This window comes from Apodemus sylvaticus, chromosome 20 (genome assembly GCF_947179515.1).
Source record: "Apodemus sylvaticus chromosome 20, mApoSyl1.1, whole genome shotgun sequence".
NCBI lineage: Eukaryota > Metazoa > Chordata > Mammalia > Rodentia > Muridae > Apodemus > Apodemus sylvaticus.
Window position 1 is genome coordinate 297,057 of NC_067491.1, and position 21,014 is coordinate 318,070.

The 21,014-nt window shown below is 53.6% G+C and overlaps 2 protein-coding genes and 1 long non-coding RNA gene across 12 annotated transcripts in view; 2 read left to right on the forward strand and 1 right to left on the reverse strand.

Moving 5' to 3' along the window:
* Positions 1-15,202, reverse strand: part of Ankrd24 (ankyrin repeat domain 24) — a 65,846-nt gene extending 50,644 nt beyond the window's left edge. For 4 of the 6 annotated variants that reach the window (XM_052165302.1, XM_052165301.1, XM_052165307.1 and 1 more), the window contains exons 1-16: positions 15,031-15,202; positions 12,903-13,093; positions 8,329-8,415; positions 8,087-8,217; positions 7,924-8,012; positions 7,324-7,388; positions 6,546-6,603; positions 4,760-4,830; positions 3,938-4,044; positions 3,372-3,559; positions 2,797-2,834; positions 2,261-2,341; positions 2,062-2,169; positions 1,385-1,429; positions 1,203-1,301; positions 195-267 (exon numbers count right to left, since the gene is read on the reverse strand). In XM_052165302.1, coding sequence (XP_052021262.1) covers positions 195-267; positions 1,203-1,301; positions 1,385-1,429; positions 2,062-2,169; positions 2,261-2,341; positions 2,797-2,834; positions 3,372-3,559; positions 3,938-4,044; positions 4,760-4,830; positions 6,546-6,603; positions 7,324-7,388; positions 7,924-8,012; positions 8,087-8,217; positions 8,329-8,415; positions 12,903-13,093; positions 15,031-15,202 — 1,603 coding nt within the window. The remainder of the gene's footprint in view (positions 1-194; positions 268-1,202; positions 1,302-1,384; positions 1,430-2,061; positions 2,170-2,260; positions 2,342-2,796; positions 2,835-3,371; positions 3,560-3,937; positions 4,045-4,759; positions 4,831-6,545; positions 6,604-7,323; positions 7,389-7,923; positions 8,013-8,086; positions 8,218-8,328; positions 8,416-12,902; positions 13,094-15,030) is intronic. The other 2 variants (XM_052165309.1, XM_052165312.1) reach the window with 1 other exon arrangement.
* Positions 1-20,388, forward strand: part of Sirt6 (sirtuin 6) — a 37,933-nt gene extending 17,545 nt beyond the window's left edge. For 2 of the 5 annotated variants that reach the window (XM_052165318.1, XM_052165317.1), the window contains exons 4-8: positions 17,544-17,603; positions 18,378-18,473; positions 18,547-18,627; positions 19,342-19,465; positions 19,536-20,388. In XM_052165318.1, coding sequence (XP_052021278.1) covers positions 17,544-17,603; positions 18,378-18,473; positions 18,547-18,627; positions 19,342-19,465; positions 19,536-19,802 — 628 coding nt within the window. In that variant the 3' untranslated portion in view covers positions 19,803-20,388. Of the gene's footprint in view, positions 1-15,141; positions 15,235-16,063; positions 16,192-16,699; positions 16,883-17,543; positions 17,604-18,377; positions 18,474-18,546; positions 18,628-19,341; positions 19,466-19,535 lie in introns of those variants that run through there. The other 3 variants (XM_052165314.1, XM_052165315.1, XM_052165316.1) reach the window with 3 other exon arrangements.
* Positions 251-7,965, forward strand: LOC127670793 (uncharacterized). Its single transcript, XR_007974615.1, has 3 exons — positions 251-693; positions 2,095-2,202; positions 7,880-7,965. It is a non-coding gene; the product is annotated as an uncharacterized LOC127670793 (long non-coding RNA).
* Positions 20,389-21,014: the final 626 nt, after the last annotated feature.

Sequence of the window (21,014 nt, forward strand, 5' to 3'; positions counted from 1 at the left end):
CACTAAGTCAGGCTAGGGACACACACCATGAGGGACAGTCAGGAGCTGCTCAGTGGAGAGCTGCATTGCCTCAGGCAGGTAGGGATCACAGACCTCATGGGAGGCTATGGTCGTGGCTCTATGTCCACATGGCCATCCACCCCTCAGAATCCCGGGTATACACGGAGGGTGTGGCAGAGGGAGGCAGATCTCACCTGGGAAGTCAGGCATCTCACCCTCCTCATCATGCAGGGTGGCCACATCATAGTTTGTGTTTTCTCTCTCATTCTAGGAGTCCAGCACAAAGTAGACCTTCAGATCCTGCCCCTTACTGACAAGAGACTTTAGGTCCTCCCCAAACTGACAATGTCCATATATCCACACACCGGGGATGTGGGGTGACTCCCAACTGGCTGTGTCTGTATTCGCTGAACACCCAAATGGCCCTTCCACCTTCTAATGAGATGCAGGTGTGGACCAGGGCCTTTGCACATGCTAGGCCAGCACTCACCACTGAGCAACATTCTGGCCACATTCTCAAGTACATGCTCATCTCGGTGTATGTCTGTGTAATGACATGCTTGTAGGGATATTTTATCACATTAATTTTGTGTGTACCTGCAGAGGGTACACACATGCCACAGTACAAGGTGGCAGTCAGAAGACAACTCAAGAACCGCTTCTCTCCTTCCATCATGTGGGGAGTGAACTCAGGTCAGTAGGGTTGGCAGCAACCTCTTTATTGACTGGTCTATATCGCCAACTCTAATTGCACACTTTGAGCAGTGTGTGGGTGTTTGTGTGAGGGCTGTGGCCTGTGTGTAACTGATGTTTGGGGAATGTGTGATGTGTGTGTCAGAGGGGCTGCAATCTTTGCATGTGCACATGTGTTTGCAGAAGTCTTAAGTGTGTGCTTTTATGGAAATCATGTGTGACTGGAACATTATGGATGCACCATGGTACATAGGTGAAGTTCTCGAGCGTCCGAGTTAGCCATACTCTACCACACTCCTCACCTATGCCGTGACCCCGCCCCTTCTACCTCCCAACACTGGCAAGACACACTTTGATGATAGCCCCTATTCCCCACTCACTCCCTGCCTTCCCCTACACCTCTATGTCCATTCCAAGCTCCAACCCACCCAGCCTCATGCCCTGCCCCTACAGCAACACTCTAACCCTCCAGACCCTCCTGTGTCTCTGCACTTCCAAGCCCTGCCCACCTCCAGCAGGGACAGGCGGCTCTGCAGGCTCTCCACCTCCCGGCCCAGGCTCTCCTTCTCCTCCTGCTTCTCCACTAGCATCTGTTGCAGTTCCTGCACCTGCAGAGACTGAGGTCAGCACTTGAGAACTTCAGGACACTGGACTCTTCCAAACAAACACTGGCTGAGCCCTCCCCACCTACCTGTCTCTCCAGGCTGTGCACTGAGCTGGCCTCCGCCTCCAGGGGCTGCAGGTAGAAGTGGTTGGGACTGGACAGCCATGTACCACCTAGTGTCTGGTAGCCATGTCTTTTCTCCATGTACAGTGAGCACCTACTATGTGCCACTCTGATCCTTCACACTGTCAGACCCCATTCTGTTCTTTCACTGGAGGTGCTTTGAACATTGCCTGCTGTGTACCAGATCCTGTTCCAGGCCAGTCATTCATGCATGCATGCATACACTCATTCATACATTCCTCACCGTGGGCCACTCCTCATCTACTCTGAGATCAGCACTTTCCCCTGAGCCTGCCCTCATGGGCGAGCCTGCCCTCATGGGCAGGCCTTGGAGTGGCAGAGTGCTCTGGTGAAAATGAAAGAAGCTGAAAAGGAGGGTACAATTTTAAATATGGTGTCAGGGGAGATGTTAGAAAGGGAGCCTTGGGGACAGCTGGAGAGACAGCAATTCTGTACTACAAATACCAGGGGCAAAGACCCTAGGGCTGAACAGAGCCTGGATTGTTGAAAGGCCAGTGAGGGGGCTTCGTGTCAGGATCAAAGGGACAATGGGGAAGAGAGGGAGAAGGAAGGGTAGGAAGGTAGGTGGTACGGCATCCCAGGGAATTGCTCCCAGACTGCAGGGCCTGCAGCCTCCTCACCTCCTTCATCCTCCGTTCCTTGTGCTGTTCCAGGGCCCTGATCTTCTGCAGGAGGCGGCCTCTCTCTTGTCTCAGGCGCACGATCTCCTCATAAGCATCCCGATCATCCTGTCCCCTCCCCACCAGGGGACACCACTTCAGGTAAAGTGTCTAGGGCTAGCAGAACCCCACCTTGCCACAGGCTCCCCCCAACTCTTACAGGAACTGGTGTGCTGGCTGGAGGCTGGGGTGCCTTCCTCTTCTTGGGAGCTCCTCGCTTCTCATGGCTGGACACTGAGTTCTGGTGTGGGAGGGGGAGGTAGTCCATGGGCACAGGCCCGGGTCGATACGGGATACAGTGTGAACCCCCTCTGTCAGCACCTCAGCTCCCCTGCTTTCCTCCATACTGTGAAGGACCCCGTGTTCCCGTGTGCATACTTTATACTTTGCCCGGCTCTATCAGCGTCTATGTCATTTTCTATTCTCCGTGAAGCCGGAGACACAGCAGACCTAACACAGGGATGCGGGAAGTGGCCAGGCCTGTTCTTGCTCTGCTGGAAGCAGTCCTTAGCAACCCCAGTCCCCAGTCACCTATCCCAGACCCACTATCCCCAGTATGTAGGATTGCTGGTGTTCACATGACTGCCATAGAGCAGGGGCAGATCCTGGATAGGGGCCATGACGGACCCTGTACATAGGTCCATCTCTTCCTGTCGGTCAAGGGCAGTGAGTGGTGCACAGGGCAGGGTTACCTACCTGAGATGAGGCCTCTCCGGAGTCATCCTCTAGAGAGGCTGAGGAGAGGGGGGACAGTCAGGCCAGGTCTGTGTCCTCAGTTCTACAAAGGCCACTGGCCAACCCACAGCATTTCAAGGGCTCTCAGAGCTTCCCAAGCAGTAGGGCTTCTTTTGTTCATACTGTGAGTCTCACTGTGTATCCCAGGCCAACCTCAAACTCAGATCTAACTGTTCTGGTCTCCTAGTCAGGCACCACAAAATCCAGCCTCTAAATAAGGGACATTAAGGTAGAGAAACTTATGGGTGGAGTCCTGGGTGGGGAGGGCCTTTAAACTCTCAGAGACTCAGGCCAGTGGGGCTTCTAGGTTGGACTGGGTAGGTGGGTTGCCACCTTTAGGAGAGGCAGAGTCTCCGAATACTAAGAATGACCCAGGGAATCACAGTGGACCCTCAGACCACTGGGCTTCTTGAAACTGCCCTGAGTTAAGAAGCATAAAAGTGCCATGACTCAGCAGATTGGGGTTCCTCAAAACTATCAGTAACATAAGGAGTGGCCAGAAACTACCCAGGGGAGCAAGGGTAGGGCTTGCGTACCACTGGGAGGTGAAGGACGCTGTGCAGATGCCTGTAGAAGCTGCAAGATGAGTTTGTCTCCAGTCAGGGCTCCGTAGTGAGTGGCATCCTGGCCCAGCGCATCAGTGATGCCCAGCTGGGCTCCACCCTGCAGGAGTACTTCAACGGTCTCAGGGCTGCCCCCCTCACATGCCAGCATCAAGGCTGTCCTGTGGGGTAAAGGGGCTGCTGAGAGGGCAGAGGTTTGTCCCCAACACCCTACACCTGTCCTATACCCAGGCCAGGAAGTCAAGAGCTTAAAGAAGTCACCAGCTGCCAGGGGGTGATGGCGCAGGCATGTAATCCTAGCACTCTGGGAGGCAGAGGAAGGCGGATTTCTGAGTTTGAGGCCAGCTTGGTCTACAGAGTGAGTGTGTGAGTGCCAGGACAGCCAGGGCTATACAGAGAAACCCTGTCTTGAAAAACCCAAATCCAAAAACACAAAAAACAACAACAACAACAAAAAAAGTCACCAGATTAAAGAAGTCAAGATATTTGCCCCAAATCCTGCAGCATATGATGGAAAGGTTGGCAGGGGAAGTACTCACCTGCCTTGCAGGTCCTGGTCATTTGTGGCAGCTCCCTGCTGTAGGAGGAGGTGGCAGAGATCTGTGTGACACATCTGAGCTGCTATCATGAGGGGTGTGGCACCCGACTGGTAAAGAGGATGAAATGGCATGAGTCTCACCTGTGCTTTGCAGATGGTGCCTGGGTGCTGCTCATGGTGGGCATCTAGCATGGGAAAACAGCATTCCCCCACCCACCCAATAAAGATAATACCATGCATCCCACCCACCCAATAAGGATAATACTGTACCCCCACCCACCCAATAAGGATAACCCAGTACCCCCACCTACCTACCCAATAAAGATAATACCATGCATCCCACCTACCCAAACCCAATAAGGATAATACTGTACCCCCACCCACCCAATAAGGATAACCCAGTACCCCCACCTACCCAATAAAGATAATACCATGCATCCCACCTACCCAAACCCAATAAGGATAATACTGTACCCCCACCCACCCAATAAGGATAACCCAGTACCCCCACCTACCCAATAAAGATAATACCATGCATCCCACCTACCCAAACCCAATAAGGATAATACTGTACCCCCACCCACCCAATAAGGATAACCCAGTACCCCCACCTACCCAATAAAGATAATACCATGCATCCCACCTACCCAAACCCAATAAGGATAATACTGTACCCCCACCCACCCAATAAGGATAACACTGTACCCCCACCCACCCAATAAGGATAACACTGTACCCCCACCCACCCAATAAGGATAACACTGTACACCCCCACCCAATAAGAATAAGCCCCCACCCACCCAATGAGATCCCAGCAGCTCACCCGATCCCGGGGGTTCATATGTGCCTTAAAGGAACAGAGCAACTTTGAACAGGATAGACAACCACCAGCCGCTGGGACAGACAAGAAAAAGAAGAGTGGGTGGGAGAGACAGCTGCCTGCCAAGATCACTATACTTTTATTGCTGAGACAGTGTCTTAGTCTGTAGCCTAGGCTGGCCTAGAACTCACTATATAGTATAGTAGTTAACACTGGTCATCCTGGCAGCTGGGAGGCCCAGGCTGGAAGACGGCTGCATGTTAGGGGTCAGCCTGGGCTACATATTGAGACCATATCCCAACTAAAACCTCAGAGCTGGAGCAATGGCTCAATAATTAAAGCACTGGCTACTCCCACAGAGGACTTGAATTCAATTCCCAGCACCCACATGGCAGCTCATGTGTATAAAAGTTCTAGGGGTCTGACACCCCCTTTTGGCCTCTGATGGCACCAGGCACTGATGTGGAACACAGCCATGTGTGCAACCAAACCACACTCACATACATAAAAGAATTTTTAAAAAAATGTATTTTCACAAAAAAATGTTAAATTGCATAAAAACAACTTTTTAAAAAATGGGTCAGAAAGATGGCACGGTAGGTAAAAGTGCTGCCAAGTGGCCTGAGCTCAGTGACCAGGACCCAGCTGGCAGGGAGACAACCAACTCCCGAAAGCCACCTTCTGACTGTCACACAAGCTCCATGACAAGGATGTCCCTAACCCCACAATAAATGAATAAATGCAATTTAATTTTTAAGATATCCCCCTATTGGCATTGACACCGCCTCATGGTGCCACTCTGACTGGGGAATTAGTGGCTGACACTCCTAAAGTAAGTGTGCTGTCCCTGGGAACAAGTGGCTCTAACATGCTCACGGGCTCCAATAAGTCCTTAATGGCTCTGAGGATGGAGTCTGGGCTCGAGGGGTGTGCTAGAGACCTATCTGCATTCAAGGCACCCAGGAGACCCTGGAAGGAATTAGGGTTCTAGGTACCCCACTTTGTATACCCAGAGACTAGGCTTTGGGTTCCAAGAAATAGGGTGCCCCCACTAGTACGTGTGCCTAACTTCTTTGTGCAGTGGACAAAAGGGCCTGGTTCAGGTGGAGACTGCGTGCAGGGCTGATCCCTGAACTGCACACAGGTCAAAAGAAGCGAAGCAGATGGGGATGGTGGCCCACAGCCATCACCCAGAAACCCAGAGGCAGAGATGACAAGGACCCTGACTTCAAGGCTAGCCTAGGCTACAGAGAGAGAGAGAATCTATGTCAAAATACAGAGAGGGCTGGGAAGACTGAGGACCTGCACCTTATTCCCGAAACCCACATAAGTCAGGTATGGGAGTATATGTTTGTGACCCCAGCACCAGGGAGGCAAAGGCAACAGGATCCAAGGTTCACTGGTCAGCCAACCTAGATTAAATGGTGAAGAACAGATTCAGAGAGAGACCCTGTCTCAGAGGATGTGGAGGCTACCTGACATGACACCTTTAGATTGTCTTTTGACTTCCGCAGGCCACACAGGGATACATGAACACACATTCTTTAAAAACTAAGATAAGGTCTGAAGCTGCAGGTTGAAGACAGAGCCCCCCAACCCCCACGTGCCAGAGTTCCCCCAGCAACAGAGCTGGGGCGTAGTCAGGGTGACATCCCTGTCTAGAATCCCAGTGAGGAGCTGGGAGTGTGGTGAGGGAGAAGCCACACCTAGAGTTCCCTAGTGGGGGCTGTGAGTGTGGCTCACTGGCAGAGGGCCTTCCTTGAATTTGGGAGGACATGGCTGCGCCTACCCGCATGGTGAAGGGCTGTCCACCCACTGCTGTCCTCAATGTCCACCACGCAGGAAGCCTGGGAAGGAGTGACAGGTGATGTCATCTCTGTTCCTTGAGTGACTGATTTCTCCTGTCCTTCCCCTGCTCCCTTGGGCCTGCTTTATCTCCAGCTCTTTCCTGTAACTCTGCATTGCCTTAGTTTCTGTGCATGTGCATGCTCCCACATGGCATGGTACACTGCTGAGAGTGGACGATGGCCTGGGGAATCTGTTCTTTCCTTCCACGTCAGATCGGGCTGGAGGCAAATGTTTTTTACCTGCTGAGAACCACAGATTCATTATTTTTGAAGATCTATTTTAAATTGTGTGTGTGTGTGTGTGTGTGTGTGTGTCTGTATGTATGTAATGTCCAAGAAAACCAAAAGAGGATGCCGTGTGTGTGTGTGTGTGTGTGTGTGTGTGTGTGTGTGTGTGTGTGATGTCTGAGAAAACCAAAAGAGGGTGCCAGACTTCCTGAAACTAGAGTTACAGATGGTTATGAGCCTCCGTGGGGGTGGTGGGAATCCCAGTCCTCTGCAGGATCAGCCAGTGCTATAATCACTGAGCCATCTCTCCAGCCCCTCAGGCTCTTTTCTCCCATCCCCCATCTTCCTTCGCTGGAACCCATGTCCCAGCCCTCCAGATAACCCTACTTTGAAATCTGTAACAAAGGGGCAAGGCAGGGTTGGGGAGCAGGAGCAGCTGGGGTTTGGAGAAATAGCTGGAGTTCAGTATGGACAGGGAATGGACAGCAGGACCTCCAAGAGTTGCTTCAGGCACTCTGGTTGCCCGTACTTGGCTGCCAGGTGAAGGGCATTGTAACCTGAGGGGAGAAGAGAAGAGGAGTGACCTCCGGGTATCCAAAACGGCCTCCCAAGCCTGAATGTCCAAACTCAGCTACTTCTTAAAACTATGCTGATCCCAGAGGCCTTTTTATTGCCATAGTCATTTGCTACCTTTGTTTTTGAAACAGTGTCCCAAGTAGTCCAGAGTGGCGTAGAACTAACTCACAGGGACCATCCTGACTCTGCCACTTGGTGCTATAACCAAAGGGGTCTTTTGCTTTTGTTGTTAATGGGTTCTCATATAGCCCAGTTTGGCCTCCAGTTCATAAGTGTCTGAGGATCACCTTGAACTCCTGACCCTCACGCCTCCATACAAGTGCTGGGATGGCAGGTGTGCGCGAGCAGTTCAGAGGACAGACCTTAGGACTTCCCTCGTGTTTGGTGAATGTTCTACCTACTGAGCTACAGCCCCAGTGTGGACAGTGAGCTCCCACAGTTGGACCTGACCTGTGGTCTCTGCTCTGCACAGCTGATGCGGCCCCACCATCCACCCAGGAGTGGGTCCAGAGGTACCTGCTCCATCCGTGCTCATGACATCGGCACCTTGAGCCAGCATCACTTCTAGACAGCCTGCCACACCCCTCATGGCAGCTAAGTGGAACCTAGAGGCATGAGTCAGGGGTCAACCCCAGAAGAACATCCAAAGCCACCCCAGCCCCAGGACTTGGACACTCACGCAGACTTGCCCTCGGGGTCCAGTTTTGTAGGCACCAGCCCCTTGTGGGCGATCAACGAGGCCACTCTGGCCACATCATTGTTCTCCACTGCCTGGAGCAGTCGCTGGTCACTTTTGCCCCAGTCTTGGCCCTGCGGTGGCACACCCAGAGGTACAAGGGACTGAGTGGGTCGATGTCCCCTCCCCACCAAGGAACAGGGGCAGTTGCTCCAGGATCTCCCCGCCCACCCCTGAGCACTTGCCTGGCGCCTGCCTCTGGCTGCAGGTTTCGGAATAGGGCACCGGCCACAGGGTGGGCAGGAGCTGAGGTCGGTGGGGCTGAGCCGGAGCTGTGGGATACGTGGTCCTGGGCTGGGGGCCTCGAGACAGTGTCTCTGAAACCTGCATCCCCCAGCATGCGGATCCAGGCCCACCACCAGATATCAACCCTCCTCAAACCACCTCTGTGTGCCTTAATCCAAAACCAGTTTTGAAAGACAGGGTACCACCTTTTTTTTTTTTTTAAATAGCATGTCTTTTATGTAGACCAGAGTAACCTGAAGGTCACAGAAATCCCCCGAAGTGCTGGGATTAAAGGATCTCAATGCCTCAGCTTTGGTTTTGTTTTATGAGTCAGGGTCTCATGTAGCCTATGTTGGCTTCAAACTATCTGTGAGTAAAGGACCTTGAATTCCTGACCTTCCTACCTCCCAGTCCTCAAGGCCGGGATGACAGATGTAGAACATCACACTTGGTTTATGTAGTGCTAGGGATGGAAGCCGGGGCGTGGTGGTGCTCTGCCCACTGAACCATCGCCAAGCTCCTCATTCTCAATTATTTTACTGTCTTCGTTTTTTTTTTTTTTTTTTTTTTTTTTTTTGAGACTAGGTGTAACTAAAATTGAAGATCCCCTGCCTTAGCCTCCGAATGCTGGGATGACTGGCCTTTTCCAAACTTCATTCAGCACCCATGACCTCGCGCCCCCCGCCCCCCACTTCACTGCTGCTCAGTCAAATCCCATCGCCCCCAGGTAGCATCAAGGCCTGGCCTACTGAACTGCAGCCGCGAATGTTTTTAAACTCACTGCCCAGGAGCATGGACTGTTCCCAAGTCACTGTCCACACTGTCCTCCAAGACCTGCACCCCGCAACGGCCTGCTGACCCCACGCCTGCGCAGACGCCCGGCGCCGCCCTCCGCCAAAGGAAACCAAACGCCCACCGCAAAGGAGGCAGCAGCAGCAGGAGCAGCAGCAGCAGCAGCAGCAGCAGCAGCAGCGCTGCACAGGCACAGCTGCTTCGGGGCGAAGCGGAGAAGGGCGGGGCCAAATCAGATCAGACCACGCCTACCTCCTCAGACTCTGGGCTCCGCCCTCCTCCTCTGACACACCTCTTCCCCAGACTCTGCACCCTACCTCACCAGGCTCTCTGATCCACGTTACTCCCATTTTCCCCAGGCCCCTTCGCCCGCTATAGAGCGAGCTCTTCCCCACCACCCCACTCCCTCACTGACACGCTCCATCCCCCTTTCAGGCTCTGCCCCCGTACCTCCCTGACTGTCCCTATCGGGTGTCAGCCAGCTAACTTCTCACCTCCAGCTCACCTTACTTAGAATGATGGGCAGGTGTCCATCATTCATTCAGCCATCACCTTCCAGTCGTCTATTAATTCATTCATTCATACATTCATGCCTATTTTTTCATTAATTCGTTCATCCATTGTTTCACACATTCATTCATTCATTCATTCATTTCCTCACAATCCATTCAATAACATGGGCTAACATTGTCTTTTCATGGGCAAATGCATTGGCTCACTCATTCCTTCATCCAGGTACACATCCTATCACCCATTCATGCCTCCGGCCTACCTGTCCATCCATCTACTCTTTAATTATTTGCTTTGCTCCAGTGGCTCTCAAGTGTCACTCCAAACTTGAATCCCTGACCTGTCTCGCCATTATCCACCTATGGGACTGACCTAAGCCTCACCTGTTGGGGCCTCCGCCCTCCTCATATGCGCAATGGGATTCATAGACTTTCTAGACACAGCTCTGGAGGGCACTGCTGAGGCTGAGCAGAACACACAGCCCTGCACAACAGGCCTGGCACACCATGAGTACATAATACAAACTGCACTTCACTCATCAGGCACGGGCCCGTGCACAGCTCCCAGGCTGGGTCAGAGGAATCAGTGCGTCTTTAGATCAACTAAACGCCTGGGTTGCAATCCCCATTTCCATCTCTAAGGTGTTTAGGCACTTGTCTGCCTTGCCTGAAACTGGAGGCCTCCATGCAGGACCCACAGAGGGACCCCGGCTCACAGCCTAAGACTCTCCTATGTTTATTGAGTGACTGATGGATGGTGCCTTTCTAGCTCTGTGGCTTCTGTGCACGTAAACTGGCACTTTAGAAGCTGTCTTGGAGACAGGGCAGCAGGCAGAGACACACACGACTGGAACCTATGGGATGAGAGTCCTAGAGAGGCAGAACTTGAGGAGAGGTAAGTAGTTCACTCGGTTGCCTTGCACAGGTGGAGATATGGTTTCCCTAATAAGCAACTCCTGCCTCTGTGTCCCACAACATTCTAGACACTGGTGTGTCCCTCTCTGCAGGAGACTGACACCTCTGATGGAGATGTACCCCTTCATCATTGCCTGGAGGGATTTTCCTCAAATAATGTCAGACGGTCAGCAAGGGTGCCCCAGATAAAGTAATTCCCATTCTATACAAGAGAAACTGGGGCCCAGAGCCCATGGGGCCCCGCTGGAACCTCGGAGGACAGCTTGGGAACTAGAGCTCAGCCTGAGCTAGCATCTGCAGGGCTGCAGCCTGGCACTGGGCCACAGTAGGAGAGGACCCAGGCCTAGGGCCCCGATGGCCTCCAGGCAGCTGTGAGTGTGAGTATAGCTTTCTTCCCTAGGGGCTGCCTAAACGAAAGCCAAGCCTCACTCTGGCTGCTGTGGGGAAACCAGAGACCAGTGGGGGCAGCAGACAGCTTCCTGGTAGGAGGGGCAGACCAGGCCTCCCATCTGCTGCCCAGGCTGGCCCAGCCCCAGAGACCCGCCCCTCCCTACTCTGCTGCCCTTTCACAGAAGCCAAAACACGCCCACATTCCAAGTTATGTGTCTCTTGTCAAGGGGGGGCCTGCAAGATTTTGAAATAATTCACCTTTTTTAAATAGGTGAGCCTTTTTTCCACAGAGGGTTCCCCTATGTAGTAGCTCTGGCTGTCCTGAAACTCATTCTGTAGACCAGAAAGGCCTTGAACTCAGAGATCCACCTGCCTTGGCCTCCGGAGTGCTGGGATTAAAGGCTTTAGCTATCACAGCTGTCCTAATTAAACTTTTCAAAAACGATTTTTTTTCCTTAACTTAAATATTGCATTTTTAGGGACTGGAGAGACAGCTCAGCAGTTAAGTACACTGGTTGCTCTTCCAGAACCCTGAGTCCAATTCCCATCAGCTGCATGGTGGCTCACAACCATCTGTAATGGGATCCAATGCCCTCTTCTGGTGTGTCTGAAGGCACTGATAGTGTAAATAAGTCTTTTCTGAAAAAATAGTTTTCTAAAGTTGCATTTCTGTGTATGCTGTACCCGTGCACAGAGGCCAAGGTCAGAGGACAACTTTGTGGAGTCATTTTTCTCCTTCACCATGTGGGAATCAAACTCAGGAGAGATGGCTTAGCAGTCCAGAGGACCAGAGTTCAGTTCCCAGCACAGACAGATAGACAGACAGACAGGCAGATAGGCAGGCAGTGCTCCCACACACATAAAATAATAATACTTAAAAAAAAAAACCCTCAGGTATGCATCCTTGGCTGCAAGGACCCTTCCCCACTGAGTCATCTTGCCAGCGTTTGCAATGACTTGGTTTCCAACTGACTGAGATACTCAGGGATTCTGTCAAAAACTTATCTGGGGAAAAGCGGGACCAGATAGAAAATATTAAGGGACTAGTCCAGTCTTACTGTGTAGGAAAGCAACAGTCCTCTCTCCCTCTCGCTCTCTCCCTCTTCCTCTCTCATGCTCTCTCTCCTCTCTCTCTTCCTCTCTCCCTCTCACTCTTTCCCTCTCTCATGCTCTCTCTCCTCTCTCTCTTCCTCTCTCCCTCTCGCTCTCTCCCTCTTCCTCTCTCATGCTCTCTCTCCTCTCTCTCTTCCTCTCTCCCTCTCACTCTTTCCCTCTCTAATGCTCTCTCTCTCTCCCTCTCTCTCTCTGGCTCTGTCATCTCTTCCCCCCCCAACCCTTCCCTCCCCATTCCATTCCCCCTGCAGGTCACACCCATTGATACCTATCTCCATCTCCTATAGGAGGCAGGCATATCACTTTCGAGTTGTGTGACTTTGAGAAGCCTCCACAGACTCCCTGAGCCACACACTTTAAGTTCAAATGTACACACTATAAGTTCATTCCTTGAAGAATTATAGTGAGCAAGAGAGCAGGGCTCGGAAAGCAGAGCACTTGGGAGTCCCTCAGGAATCACTAAATTCAGACGACAAAAAAGCAAACGGGCAGGAAGATATCTGTTTGGGGGGTATCTCAGCGACACCTTGCCAGCATGTGCAAAGGAGGGAGGGATGGCAAGGTGAGCACAGCGACCCCTGAGTGGGGGTCAGCGAGCAGAACTGAGCCATGAGTAGACCCAGTGAACCCACAGAGCAATCAACATTTGATCCAGAAAACTGGAGCAGCTGGGGGAACAGGGGACAGGAGAGATAAGGTGGACCCTAAAGGGGGAGTAGTGGACTGGTGAGTTCTGAACCATAGCAGGGAGGTGGGGAGGTTGAGCAGGAGGAGGGAGTGTGGGTTCATGCCCTCCCCCAAGCCTGCAGACTCACCTCTGTCTTCTTGAACCGTGCTCGGAGGGTCTTTATCACACCTGCTAGGGACTCTCTGTCCTGTTTCTGGGCAAGGCCTGGGTGGGTGAGGGACAGGACACTGGGGTGGTTAGCCACCACTGTCCTGCACAACACAGCCTGGGCAGATCTGCTGTGTGTCCACTTGCGCTCTCTGAGGGAACTGTCCTCAACTGTAAACAGAGATAATTCCACCTTGTCTGGGCAGCTTAGAATACTCATGCAGTCCCCTGAAGTGGGGCTGAGAGTACATCACAACCACAGCATTAGCTCAGCAGTTCACACCACTCTGCAACTTGGAGTTTGTGCAATCATTGATGCCATGAACTCTCCATCACCCAAACGAACTTCTCTGTGAAATTTCTACTCATAAAATCGCCTCTCTCCCAAACAGAACTAACTCTACCTCCCCTAATGGGGCTTCCTGAGCCCTTGCAACCCGGGTCCCCTCCTGTGACTCTAACCTTGGTCCATATGTGACGGAGGTAGAGGGGAGGGCACACTAGACTGTCAGTCCTTTGCAAGAAAGTCTGCTCAAAATTGTCACTACTCTTGATAAGCAAGAGCAATCTATTCAGGGCAGAGCCACCCATCCGCCCACCCACCCATCTACCCACCCATCCATCCACCCATCTACCCACCCACTCATCCACCCATCTACCCACCCATCTACCCACCCATCCATCCACCCATCTACCCACCCACTCATCCACCCATCCACCCACCCATCCATCCACCCATCTACCCACCCACCCATCCACCCTCCCATCCATCCATCCACCCACCCACCCACCCACTGATGCCGCCTCCTCTCCTAATCGGTCTGACAGCTCAGGCTCACTTTCACCCCACACTCAACATCAAGGGTAGGTGACAAAACACCCAATAGAGCTGTCCACATGCTACCAGTCTGAAGGAAATCGCAGCAAGGTGGCGGGGAAGGCCTGTGGATTTAAGGGTTTGCTTCTGACACAGCACAGGTGACACTGGGCACTGTGCCTGGGCCATGGCAACGGCGTAGTACAAGTGTGCAGATGTGTGTGTTCACACTGTAGCAGGCAGCACCCCTCACCAGCACCCAGACTTCCCTGGCCTCCCACACCCGCATCCTCCTACCTCAGGCGACTCCAGGCCAGACGACCAAGCAGCCTCTCTGGTTACCTGCTCCAGCTGCGAGCCGCCAGCAGCAGAGTCAAAGAGTCAAACTGACACCTGATCAGGTTGGGGGGAGCCTGCCCCAGGGGGACTGATGAGCCAAGGGAGGAGACAAGCGGCTGTTGGCCAGCTTGCTCAGATGGGCAGGCCCAAGGACGGCCTCTCCCACCTCCCTGTGTGCTCCTGCCTCCTCGAAGCCTTTCTTGGGGTCTCCACGGGGGTCAGGAAACCTCAGTTGTTATATACCGCCATTGACCTGGGTCCCTAGTCAACATTACCATGGCCTGCTCCTGTGTCTGTTGATTACCAACAGGCAGAACGGTCACATGGTGCTTCCCATCTCTAGATGGCCACGGAGCAGGTTTGTGCGTCTCCAATCTATCCTCTTCACCTCACCTCTGTGTAGCACGTGGAATTCTGTGGACCTGACCCTATGCCCTGTGCTATCCTGGGAGGTGCACTCCAGAAACTAACCCAGAAAATGCTGGCAGGGGACCCAGGGGTCTTTCCTCTGCCCAAGAACCCCAGTTTCCCATTCATCATATCCTGTAGCCAGGGACAGGCAGACACTGGATCACAGTCAACAAAGCCTAGGGTACCATGTAGCCTAGCGTGGCTTTGAATTTGCTGTGTCCCCTCCCAACTGTGCTAGAGGGTTTTTGTTTTTGCTTTGTTTTGTTTCGTTTCTGGGTTTTGTTGCTGATGTTGTCTCTTTTGAAACAGGGAGTTTCAAAACTGTCTCACTACACAGCAACGCTGGTCTGGGACTCGCAATCCCCCTGCCTCGGCTCCTGTAAGTGGCCTCATCACTTTTCTGGCTCTGGTCCCAGGAGACAGGACCGATCCCAGGCCTGGAGAATCCACTAAGTCAGGGAGGGAGCCTCTGCCAGGACTAAAGACGGCGCCCGCGGCGTCAGAAGGGCGCATGCGCTCTGGAAAGCAAGCCGTTCCTCACCTCCACGTACCCAACCCCACCCCAGGCACGTATCTAGGGAAGGCGGCTTCTCTTTCCCCGACATCCCTTTTCCACTTCCGGCGGAAGCGACCTCAACAAGTGAAACTTTATTGTTCCCGTGAGGCAGCGCCGGCGGTGATGTCGGTGAATTATGCAGCAGGGTTGTCGCCATACGCGGATAAGGGCAAGTGCGGGCTGCCCGAGGTGAGGGCCGCGGTATCCGGGTCACCGAATGACCCTAGACGGGGACCGGCCGGGCGGAGCGGGGCATTGTGGGAATAGCACGAAGCATAGTCTAGACAATGGAAGGGACTGCCCTGGAAGGAGGGGGCGGGAAGTGACGCCCCTCGCTCAGCTAGGGTGACACGGAGGGACCTGGGTCAGGGAAGGAGTGAGGGGCTAATGGTGACGAGACCCAACCGTCAGGCCAGGGAGTGGGCGTTTTAATAAATAAGGGCGGTGGGGAAGCGACCAAGTGGGCTTGTCAGTGAGAACATGGAGCTGTGGGAAGGTCTGCAGGACAGGAGGCCGGCACCCTCTTCTGGGGGCAACCCTGTACCCCACTCTGTACTCCTCTGAGTCCGGGCCAGATGGACCCCGAGAGTGGGGCTGTCAGTCTTTGCTGAAGGGGTGTAGTGGGGGAGGGGGAGGGTTCTCTCTTTGTAGCCCAGGTTGGCCTCAAACTCACAGAAATCTTCCTGCCTCTGCCTCCCACGTTAAAGGCCTGCACCACTATGCCCTGCTTGTCTTGTGTTAATGGAGTCCCTAGACAAGTCGAGCTGCATCACTGGGGGTCACATGAGCCACAACCTGAACAGAACAAAGGAGGGTGGCTGCCTCTGCTGGAACAGCACTCTGGGAAGCGGGCTCAGCGTGTGCAAAGGCCCTTGGGTAGGGTACAGCGATGTTGGTAGAGGTACCTGTATGGCTGGAACTGAGGGATATTGAGAAGGGGCAGACAGAGAATTGACTCACAGGAGGCCTGTCACTTAGGAGGTCACACGTTGACCCTTCCTGCCCTCTGACCCTACAGATCTTCGACCCACCAGAGGAGCTGGAATGCAAGGTGTGGGAGCTGGCCCGGCTGATGTGGCAGTCCTCCAACGTGGTTTTCCACACGGGTGCCGGCATCAGCACCGCCTCTGGCATCCCCGACTTCAGGTCGGTGAACAAGGAGGGGAAACTGAGGCAGGGCTCTTGCTGATACCTCTGGGGACCAAGGTGAGGTTGCAGAAGGACCTTTCAGTTTTCCAATGTCTCTGAAAGGCCCAGCAAAAACACTCCTTGCCCAAAAGCCAGAATATACCCGTGTGATGTAGTAGCTGCAAGACATGCTGGGAAATGGATTCTTCATGCAGCTCAGCCCTGCACTGGGTTCTGTAGGGTTGGAATGACTCAAATGTTAGGGAGTAACTTTCTCATCCATAACCTTCTGTGCCAACCTATGGCCACTGTGAAGCATTCTGGGAATCCGCATGAAGACCCCATTCTCTCCTTAGAAGCCCTGCCTACCTGGCTGCCATTGTCCACCCCACAGGGTAGAGAGCAAGCCCGAGAACGGGGCTTAGGACCAGCGTGGGCTGACTTCAGTGTTAGTAGGAAGAAGTCTGTGGCCCGGAAAATGAATTTTTGACCTCTGTGCCTTTCCTCCTCTGCTTGCTATCCTTAGGGGTCCCCATGGCGTGTGGACCATGGAGGAGCGTGGCCTGGCACCCAAGTTTGACACCACCTTTGAGAATGCTCGGCCCTCGAAGACCCACATGGCCCTGGTTCAGCTGGAACGCATGGGTTTCCTCAGCTTCCTGGTCAGCCAGAACGTGGACGGGCTGCACGTGCGCTCCGGCTTCCCCAGGTCGCATGAGCAGGCCGAGGGCTGGGGGCTCGGGCACCTCTTCCTCCTTACTGGACCAGGGTGCCTGAGGTCAGGGACATTATGGGTGCAAAGAAGGGAAAGGCTTGCATCCCGAAGCAGGGCAGTACTTGGCCAACTGTGGGATTCTAGGCAGGGTTCTGCCCTGACTACATCCCAGCCCCTCACTGGAGGGGGGAGGTCGGCAGGGGCTCCAGGGCCAACAGATTGGTAGGGGGCGTGTTCAAGACGGGGTTTCTCCATGTCTTGGCTATCCTGGAACTTGCTCTGTAGACCAGGCTGGCCTCAAACTCCCAGAGATCCACCTGCCTCTGCCTCCCTATGGTGGGATTAAAGGGGTGTGCCGCCACCACCACCCAGCTAGCCAACAGCTTTTTTTTGTAGTAGGGAGCAGGTATTCTTGAGTTTGCGAAGATACAGTCAGCTATGCATGTAACAATTCCTCAGAATGGGCCAGGCTGGGGCATCCTCCCCGATGTGAGGCTCCAGGAAAGAGAAGGATATGCACCTTGTGAGTGAGCCACCTAGGAAGGCTTTCTGGAGGAGGAGGTGGAGGCGGAGGCGGAGGCGGCGGAGGCGAACTGAGCAGTTGGTCCAAGCCTCAGGATCTGGGAAGGGTCCTTACTGGCATCTTCTTCTGCAGGGACAAGCTGGCTGAGCTGCACGGGAACATGTTTGTAGAGGAATGTCCCAAGTGTAAGACGTGAGTGTTGCCTGTGTAACAGGAGATCCTGTTCCTCCCCCGAAGCCAGCTCAGGGTGCTAGCATGGCCTAGGGAAGGCCAGGGGCAGTCTGATGAAAACAGAGCAACAAGGGCTCATAGACAAATAGGCAAACCCTTTCTTCACAGTCCCCCAAGCGAGAAGCTACAAAATGGGGTAATACAGTCATGCCCTTGGCAATGAGGGGTTCTTCCTGCCCTGCCTTTGCTATAGCTCTGGACTGGTTGTCAACATGGCTTGCACACCAGAGCCTGGGGTGTCATGCAAGAGCTGTGCCTCCAGAGCTTCGGACCCTGAATCCCTCTAGGGGTTCTTTTTTCAGAAAGGACTTCATTAAGTTGCCCAAGTTAGCCTGGAATTTAGCATCCTCCTGCATCAGCTTCCTGAGTGCTGGGCTCACAGTTGTGAACTATCATGTTTCCCTTAACCCTCTCCCACCACTACCACCCCCTCATGTGGATGCCAGCAGCCAACAGGCTCAGGCCCTCTGCTTGTGCTCTGAGGCAGACTCTCTCAGAACCTGTCCCTCTTTGGTTTGTCTGAGTGGCCAGTGAACTCTGGGGCAACAATCCTGTTCCACCATGCCCTTCTTTTCCCATAGGAGACTCAAACTCAGAGCCTCATGTCTGCATGCCAAGCACATTCCATACTGAGCAGTCCGTCTATCCCCCTACTGTCTTGTGTTGAGCCTGGTTACACCACTCCAGCTGAAAGAACATTAGCAAATGCATGTCTGCACACTTCCCCCTTTATAGGCAGTACGTGAGAGACACAGTTGTGGGTACCATGGGCCTCAAGGCCACAGGCCGGCTCTGCACTGTAGCCAAGGCAAGGGGACTTCGGGCCTGTAGGTAAGTGACTTTCCTCACACCCTCCTCTGTCAGGAGGTGAGGGCCCCTGACTCCCTTCCCTGACCTTCCACAGAGGGGAGCTGAGGGACACCATTCTGGACTGGGAGGATGCGCTGCCTGACCGGGATCTGATGCTTGCTGATGAGGCCAGCAGGTGCGACCCCACACCCCCAGGCGGAAGTGGGTGGGACTGGCTGCCCAGACTTTACACAGAAGGTCGGAATTCGGGTGGGACAGCAGGGTTGTCCCCGTCACTCACAGCCCTGGGTGAGATAGGTGCAGAGTAGAGGCTGAGACACAGTGAGCGGAAGGTTTCTGTGCTTTTCGTCTTTCAGGGTTTTTGTGGCAGTGGGGAGAATACTGGGCCATGTGTATACTAAACAAGCCCTCTGCACACAGCCCGGCCCACACTGGAGGATTCTAGGCAAGAGCCCCACCCTGACCACGCTCACCAGTACCTAACTGGGGGATTCTAGGCGGGGCTCCACCCTGACCATGCCCTCAGCTCTGAGCCATTTCACTATACAGGAACCTTTGCTTTTCTTTTTTGAGACAAGATTTAGGCCAGTAGACCAGACTGGCCTCAGATTCAAGAGGTCTACGTTCTGAATGCTGGAATTCAAGGCGAATGCTTCTAGAGCTGGCTTCAAGCTTGAACCTTTTGATCCTCCTGCCTCATCCTATCGAATAGCTAGGACCTGTGCCGCCCAGCCTGGCTGCCATTAATTTTTAAAAACTGGACAGTGGTTCGAAGTGAGACACGAAGACTGAATGTTGGCTCCCAAGTATTTCTCCGATGCCTAGTGGGTGGGCATGAGGGCTGGAACCTGAGGTGGCCCTGAGCCCCACTTTCTGTTCCCTGCCCCAGGACCGCAGACCTGTCCGTCACACTGGGTACCTCGCTGCAGATTCGCCCCAGTGGGAACCTGCCCCTTGCCACTAAGCGCCGCGGAGGCCGTCTAGTCATTGTCAACCTGCAACCCACAAAACATGTATGTGTCAGTGCCCTGCCCGGTACCCCTGTGTCCCCTACCCCGTGCTGACTGTCCCTCACTCCGGCAGGACCGCCAGGCTGACCTGCGCATCCACGGCTACGTGGATGAGGTGATGTGCAGGCTCATGAAGCTTCTGGGGTTGGAGATTCCTACCTGGGATGGACCCTGCGTGCTAGACAAAGCCCTGCCACCTCTGCCACGCCCAGTAGCACCCAAGGCTGAGCCCCCCATGCATCTCAATGGTTCAGTGCATGCTTCATGTAAGCCCAACCCCCACAGCCCTATACCCCATAGGCCCCCAAAAAGAGTGAAGACAGAGGATGCCCCCAGCTGACCCAGGTATGTGGGGCAGGAGAGGTACCGGAAGGAACCACACATGTTGGGGTTTTTTAGTTTTTTTATTTCCTGGGGACAGAGCCCAGGATTGCGTATCCCACACCCTGGCCTCTTTCCAGATTTTCCTTTGAGACCAGGGTTCCCTAAGTCGCTCAGGCTGGCCTGGAACTCACTGCTATAGCCCAGGCTGGCCTGGAGCTAGCCTTGCCTGCCTCAGCTTCCACTGTAGCAGGGACAGTGGGCAGGCACACCATGTCCAGCACAGCTCCTTTCTTCCAAGTGTCACTGTGTCCCTTGTCCAGGTCCTTCCAGGGAATCTCAGGGCTTGGGGAGTCCCACATGTGTGGAGAGGCTGTGTCCCAGGGATCCACGTGCCTCTCCACCAATCACACCCCACTTGTGACTCAGGATGTGCCCGGAGCAGCAGCCCCACACTCCACACACCACTGCTGCCCCATGCACGCACCGTTCCCCCTACCCGACACAGAGCCACCAAGGGCCCACTAGGCACCCATCTATGCTAAGGGCCCCAGGCTTCCAAAAACTCCCAATGCAATAAATATAAAATTTCTTTCATTCTTTTACATTTTGTTACATTTATTTCCTTTGTGTGTGTGTGTGTATGTGTGCGAGTAGCGTGTAGATTCATGTGTGGAGGTCAGTTGACAACTTGAAGGAGTCAGTTCTCTCCTACCAGATGGCTCTGGGACATGGAACTTGGGTTCCATGCAATCACCTTTACCTGCTGAGCCCTCTCACCAGTCCTGTTTTCCCAACCCACCCCCACCTCCTTTATTCACCTAAATGTGATAGAACCCAGGCCAGGCTATGTAAGACCCTGTCTCAAAAAGGGAAGTTTGAAGGACCCGTTTGTTATTTTGTTTTGAAGTCATGCCACCCCAACATGGCTAAATCCATGGATTAAACCATCCCTGTGACACCATCACCTCTGTTGCTGGCCTCCTGGCTTGGAGACAGATCTCCCACAACTCTCCTGCTCATGCAGGCACAGCAAGACCTGACATTTTTATGTGGGTTCTGAGATTTCAAACTCATGGTTACACTGAGCAATACCCCAGGAGTTCCAGGTTTCTGGTTGGTGAGGGTCAACCCACTCACCCAAGGTCCGTGTGTCACAGGCTGCACCCAGCTTGGTGCTGTTTCAAGTTAGAGAAGTGAGGACACTTGGTAAGTGCTCTGGTCTCTGCTG